The following is a 7,535-nucleotide window of genomic DNA, read 5'->3' on the forward strand; positions in this document are numbered from 1 at the left end:
ATACCAGGGGTCACCAACCCTGGTCCTCGAGGGCTACCATCCTTCATGTTTTAGATGTATCCCTCTTCCAACACACCTGATTCAAATGATAAGCCTATCATCAAGCTCTGCAGAAGCCTGATAACGACCGTCAGGTGTGCTGGAAGAGGGAAACATCTAAAACATGCAGGATAGTAGCCTCGAGGGACCAGGGTTGTTGACCCTGCTGTATACAGTTGTCATGAAGCTACTCTTCTGACATTGACTTATTTACACTTATTAAAACTCTTAAGACTCTAAAAAGACTTTATTACACTGAAATTTGAAGGACAAAAATATCAGATTTCATGTTCACTAAACTTTAAAAAAATATGTTTGGGCCTGTATCTGACTTTTTTTTAAATGCCTGTTTGGTAGCAGTGTCCACTCAGAAGACTTTTTCGGATGAAATTTCCTTTTTAGGAGGAAAATGCGTATTTAACCTACAGATGGCATCTATAAACCCATTTACTCATTGTTTAACATATGATCTAGCAGAATCCATTATTTCTGTCATAGCATTGTATTGAAAAGGTTTGAGATGAAAAGCTATATTTAAAGCTCATAACTCAGTCTTACTAGGTTTGATTTAGATATCATATTTTCTATCTAGTGTTCCTTATTTATGGGATGTTTATTCATCATCAACATAACCATTTTATAGTGATTACAACATTGTAAACAAAGCCCGGGCAACAATTTAAGCAAATGCAAATGCAAGAGTTGATATTTTTTATATTGTAAATGAAACTGTTTCAGTTCCATAAACAAACAAATAAATAATCTACTTGTATTTATTCTACCATTAATTTTCTAATACTATTTCTCTTACAGTACTCCCTCACATGTCAAAGTCTTTCATTACAAAAGAGCAACTTTTTTGCTCTCTACATTTTGAAGAAAGCTATATGTATTTATACGGCATTTCTTTCTGTTAGTTCACACTGAAGTCTTTCAATTTCAATTTATTTATTTGAATGGGACAGTGAGCATTAATGAACATACATGTTTTCACATGAATGTAAACACTCCAGATTTTAGCCAAAGGCCAGTTTTCATCTGTTGTCCCACAGAAGAAAAAGAAAAACAAACAAAAAAGCAAACCTAAAAACCTTACAATAACATTACAGGTGAATTGTCCATAACTCTTTTATTACCTTATAAATTCAAATCAGTTATAGTTATATATTTTTCCATTTGTAGAGTAGTATACGTGGAGATGAAATAAATGCAATTAAGTAGAATTTGGGAACGTACGTAAATAACATTATGCGCACCTATGACGCACAGTTGACTGCCTCTGTAAAGGTCGTCGTCTTCATGATCCTCAAGTGGTCAGCTGTGATTGGTCAGTATGCCTGAACTCTGCTTTTGATTGGTCAGTTTGGGTGTTTGTGCCGGATGGTGAATTACAACGCATGTCATTGGTCTGTTCCACATGTCTGCTGATGTGCTGGTGATATGTTTTACTTAATACATCCATGGACGCGCCCGGGTTAGGGTTATTTGATGTCGTAACCATAATTGTTGAGTAATCGGTGGTAATAGGGTGTTTACTGGTGTGTATCCTTTACACGGTGTTATTGTGGAGCATTCGACAGCTACCAGTTTATTTACTCAAGACTCAAACTGGTGTAGCGGCTAACCTTTGCTAGCAAGTACCTGGCTAACAAGCTAACATTAGCTAACGTGGAAGGCTAGATACGTTCTTCTATAAACGTAAAAATGGGAGAGGAAGTCAACGACAACGTAAAAACACAGACTGTGCACTTGGCAGCAACCGGGTTGAGGAAAACGGCGAAACAGTAGATGATGGTATGAAGTATTACACTTAGAAGAAATAAGAGTACATAATATGAGCAATGACACATGGCTCATCATCCACGACAAAGTATACGACATCACAAGTTTCTTGAAGAGGTAAGAGACACTACCCGTCAACAAGGGTTATGGTTTATGTCACATTTCGGACAAGACTACTTCCTGGATTTACAGAACAATTGCTAGCATTGTGTTGCTGTGTAATGATGACGTTTCCCAGTAAAGTCGCTGTAAGGAGGTGTTGCCCAGCGAGCAGAACGGGTTTTTTTAGCTCGCATGATATTACAACCTTATTTTATCAAAGGTTAGGTGTTCTCAGTGTAAGCCATTATTACCGCTATCATGGGGTGTCTTTAAAACACACAGATCAGCGCTAATGTTTAACGCTCCAGCTCTAGTTACTAAACAGGGGATGAGTTGTGACATTGTCACAATGGTAACGCCACTGATGATGGGAATTTGAGATGCACTTAGCACCAGTGAATGTCAGCCTTACATTACAGCTCAGTAAACCTTACAGGTCCAAAACAAATCCTTAATCCCTGACGTACTGTTGTGGGTTAAAGACATTCCAAATGAAGTATTGAGTACAACATTGAATACCTTTTAAACAATACTCCTGTTGACCAATGACACTTCAATTAGTTGCAAGTATTAATATGTCTTAATATTTGTATTTTCCAAATGTACAATATTCTGTCATATGTAATAATTGCAGACTTACTTCAGTTACTCTATCGTTATATCTGGCTATAAAAATAACCAAGCGGGAAAAGTGAGACACAAATGTTTTTGTTAAAGTTGAAACACATAAGTCAAAAATGGATAATTTGAAGTAAAACTAGGATTTTTCTCACTACTTTATAACATGACACTGTCTCTGAAATGTCTTGGTTGCTGGCATTTGTTAAAGAATACTAAATAAATACACATCGACAGTGACATGCAGAAGACTATAGTTACAACATACTCAGTGATTACTTGTGGTTTGTTATTACTGACGTTTCACCATAGCAGTGACATTAAATGTGTGTAACCAGAGCTATTACTGTGTAATATCAGCATCCAGGTGGTGAGGAGGTTTTACTGGAACAAGCCGGTGCAGATGCTACAGAGAGCTTTGAGGATGTGGGTCATTCCACAGATGCCAGGGAGATGCTTCAGCAGTACTACGTAGGGGAGTTACATATGGTAAGATCACACCTCTGTCTCCTCAGTAGTGTACTGCCTGTTTTATATATGCAGGTGACTTTTTGTTAATGTGTTTCATTTAGTTACTTACTCTCCAGTATTGTATTTTTAAGGCATTAATATTTACACAAGCACTTCAATCTAGGATGCCATATTTTACACAAGGTTCTCAAAGGAAAATTAGCACTATATAAAGAGACAAAGCATGAAATTATGCTAGATATAGTTTTTTTTTTTAACTAATCCATTAAATAATGACGCTCTAAGTATGATTTTATTTTATTTCTTGCGTAATTTTAACAGTCTGTTAAAATTGAAAATACTACAAAAATTACAGTTTTTATAAGGGTGAGGGAAGACCTGGTCCTTCCAACAATACATATATAGAGTAAAATGAACCCATGAAAATGTGGGTATTTTGTAGTGTGATACATGTCAGACATGTGCAGTCCAATTATGTTTCCTAGTAGTTAAGCTTGTGTATGAATGTACATTTTTGAGAGCAATCACGTGATGTCCGTTATATTATTTTTGTTTGCAGGATGACAGGAAAAAAGCCAGTGCAAAGGTAAGCGGTGTTGTCCAATCATCTCGCCTTATCTTAACCTCAGTACAAAGTGCACTGTAACAGAAGTAATGAGAAATGCTTTGACCTTTGGTAAATATTTTAATGTAAAGTTATTCTGTCTCTCTTTGACATTTTTGTTTGTCTTTCTTTCCTTTTCAGGAAGAAAATGTCACAAATTCAGGAGAATCCAGGTCAGTAATCATGACATACACCACATGTAGGGCTTAGAATTTTTTAATTATTGTTGATGTTGTCCCATATTTCTAAAGAAATACATACCCTCTTTTTTTCAATCAACAATGGTTAGCACAATTCCAACCATAATTGTGTTTTTTTTGCTACAAAACATAAACCACTGTAGAGGAAACTATGATCTGACACCTTTATCAAAAATATCAAATGTATGTAATGTGAATAAGGAAAAACAGTACAACTGCAGTGTTTCAAGTATGAATTCTACCTACAGAATGACATTTAGAGATGATTTATTGGTCTGTGGTTTATATGGTAATTTGGAACAAAGTAAGCACTGAGACTCAAATATTTCTATTTAAAATCAATTGTTATTTGTCTCACCTTTCTTGTATTTAGTCACACTTCTTAAAAAAGGTATTTGCTTCTTTCCAACAGCTCCTATACCACCTGGTTGATACCTGCAGTTGTTGCAGCGGTCATTGGCATCATTTATCGTTACTTTGTGTATGAACACAAGTCTTCTTGAGTGCTGAAATTCCATTCCATCCCATTGTTTTCATCCGGAGGCCTTGAAATGTTGACCAAAACCTCCACACATCAAACGCACATTTGAGTGTCCATGCCTTTGCAGCGAGAATACAAGAGGAGCCGTTTTGTAAATTACCTTTGTCTTTGTCACTCTATGTAGAGTGTACCAAATAGCCAGCGCAGCAGTCTTTATCAACGTTTTATTTTCTTTTTCTTTGTATGTCATTGTCTCCATGCCTGTTGCTATAATTGTTATTTGTGTCTTATAACTTTTATATCATATGCATTTGACCCAGTTTGGTCTCTTTATATTAATTGTTTATGCCACCAACAGGCTTTTGCTACCTGTTAGATCGTTCATCATCTTTGCACAGATGGACTAAAACTGCAACACAAAGACAGATCTGTTACTATGGACAATTGATGTTGAAACCTCTGTAATGGTTTACAGCAACCATTGTACTTTATACACTGAATTCAGATTTCTAATGTGTTTTCTAAAATGGAGTAGAATCAGACCAACCAGCATTGTTAAAGTCTCAGTTTATGTCATGCAGGGCTTATTGCACCAGTTTGGAATAAAGCAAAGCTGCAAGGGTGGAACTAATGATTATTGTCTATATAAAGTAATCTGCTGACTATATTTATCACTAAGCAGTGTGTCATTTATTCTGTAAAATTGCAGAAAGTTACAGAAAAAATATAATTCCCATACCGCCCATGGTAATGTATTCAAATATTTTCAACTTTTAGTGCAAAACTTAATATTCCATTAATCAGAGCAAAACAATAACAATCATTATATTCTCATATTTGAGAAGTTGAAAAGTGCAAATATTTTGGTATGATAAGTAGTTCAAAGTAATTGCATGTCTGATAATTTATTGACTAATCACTCCAGCACTATGTCATTGCATTTATAACTTGGTTCTAAAGAAGTCAAAGGTTTTGTGTCTATTCATTTTCAGAATTATATTGTGTCAGATTGTGATTATTTAAGTTAGAGTGTGTTCAGTCTTTCCCGTTTGTGTTAACATATTGCCTGATCCATAGATGAATATTAACTTATGTACTATGCTAGAAACAATATTTTATTATCAGGATATAGATGAAAGTGAATTATGGAGGTGATGGAGGAGAACCCTGTTGATCTGTTTTTTTTTTCTTAATCGTGTTCCTCACTATGCCATTTGTTATTTAACTGATGCGTTTTCATAACTTTGTGTAATTGTACGTCTGCATCTTGGGTTTGGATGGATAGAACTGGCAGCTGTTCACTGGAGGGTTTGTGTTCAACTCAATGAAGTCCAGAGTGGTGTTTTTTGTTTTTTTTTGTTCGGCCACTGTGTGGAAACAAGGTTTGTCGTTTGAGTTATAGATTCAAATTTACAATTCAACTTTCTTTCAAGTCTTTCAGTTTATAGATCAGAGGTCGTACATACAGACAGATACTGACATTATTTTACTGTGTATGAGGGAAAACTTTATACAGCTATAAGATCCTAAAAACTGCCTTCTGTCACTTCACATGAGAACACAATTTTGGAGGATAACTTGCTGCTATTTTACATGTCATTGCAATGTTCTGTTCTTTTCAACTGCCATGTCATCAGAAATCTCTTTGAATAAACTGAAACTTGAAAATAGAAGGTGCCAGTGTTTATTATTGATATACAGCAGACATTTATTATAAATACAGATGTGGAAAAAAAAAAAACCCCAATAGTGTAAAGGAGTTAAAGGTTTTCTGTAAATTGAAACAGTGAAACTTTATCTTTCAGATTCATTGTGTATTATTTATTGCACATATAAAACTTTTCATAAGATCAAAAAGTGTGTTTATTTATGCACTCATACAGTGCTCACTCAGGAGACTACTTGCTCAAATCACTGCATGAATGAGGTGTGAGGTGATATGGAGGTCCAGGCAGCTTTGATAGTGGCCTTAAGTTCATCTGTTGATTGAGTCTGATGTTTCTCATCTTCCTCTGGACAAAACCCTGTAGCTTTTCTATGGGACTGGGGTCAGGGGAGTACGATGACCAATCAAACACAGTAACACCATGATCAGTAAACCATTTAGGAGGTGTTCTGGCACTATGGGCCGGTGCCAAATCCTGTTGGAGAGGACATCAGCATCCTGATAAAACCTGTCAGCAGAGAGAATCATAGAGTGTTCCATAATCTCCTGGTAGACAACTGCATCAACCTTGGACTTGATAAAACACCGGACCAACACCAGCAGATGACATGGCACCCCAAATCATCACTGAGTGTGGAAACTTCACAGTGGGCTAGAAGTAACTTGGATTCTCCTCTTCTCTGGGACCTCGACTTATAAATGAAATGCAACATGTATTTTCATCTGAAAACAAGACTTTGATGAACAGTGATCCAGTTCTTTTTCTCCTCAGCCCGGGTAAGACTCTTCTGATGTTGTCTGTGGTTCAGGACTAGGTTGACACTATAGGAATACAACACTTGTAGTCCACTCCCTGGACTCGTCTGTCTGTGGTGACTCTTTATGCACTGACTCCAGCCTCAGTCCCAAGGCTGTGGTCATCCCTGTTGGTTGTCCATCTTTTCCTTCCAGTCAACTTTCCATAAATCTGTTCTGATACAACCAGTCCTTTCAACAGTGGTCTTCAGTGACTTTCCCTCATTGTGGAGGACATCGATGAGTATCTTCTGGACAACTGTCCAGTCAGCAGTCCTCATGACTGTGGTAGTGTGTACTGAATCTGACAGAAATATTCATGGTATTTATCCTGCATAAATAGTGATTTATTTGAAATAATTGAAATCAGAAATCAGATATCCTTATATTTTAAGACAACATCACAAGAACTTAGGATTTTATATAATATACATTATAGGTTTTTGTAGATGCACATGTAATGTAAATATAAAAGTCAAATGATGGCGTATGATGGTGTTCAATGGCTGAAATAAATGTTTGTAGCATTTGCCTTGAAGTATATTATAATATATTATATTATATTATATTATATTATATTATATTATATTATATTATATTATATTATATTATAACAATATAATGATTATAATATACTTTATGTGCACAGCATTTAATACTGTGGGAAGTATTCCACCTGTAAATTACTGAAAACATTTGATTTTGTTTTTAAATTATTTTGCTTCTAATTCTTGTAGTTGTATTGCCACTGTCTACAGGGAAAACATACTTTATTTA

At 35.6% G+C, this 7,535-nt stretch overlaps 1 protein-coding gene across 2 annotated transcripts; it reads left to right on the forward strand.

The window, feature by feature from the left end:
• The first annotated feature begins 1,861 nt into the window (after positions 1-1,861).
• On the forward strand, positions 1,862-5,967 carry LOC115416966 (cytochrome b5 type B-like). Of its 2 annotated transcripts, none has more exons than XM_030130859.1 (5): positions 1,862-1,938; positions 2,902-3,030; positions 3,572-3,598; positions 3,758-3,789; positions 4,226-5,967. In XM_030130859.1, exons 1-5 carry the CDS (start codon positions 1,888-1,890, stop codon positions 4,317-4,319), a joined length of 333 nt encoding a protein of 110 aa, XP_029986719.1. In that variant the 5' UTR covers positions 1,862-1,887; the 3' UTR covers positions 4,320-5,967. The 2 variants fall into 2 exon arrangements, with proteins under 2 accessions (XP_029986719.1, XP_029986720.1); XM_030130860.1 differs by having other exon boundaries at positions 4,229-5,967.
• The last annotated feature ends 1,568 nt before the right edge of the window (positions 5,968-7,535 follow it).

This window comes from Sphaeramia orbicularis, chromosome 3 (assembly GCF_902148855.1).
Source record: "Sphaeramia orbicularis chromosome 3, fSphaOr1.1, whole genome shotgun sequence".
Taxonomy (NCBI): Eukaryota; Metazoa; Chordata; class Actinopteri; order Kurtiformes; family Apogonidae; genus Sphaeramia; species Sphaeramia orbicularis.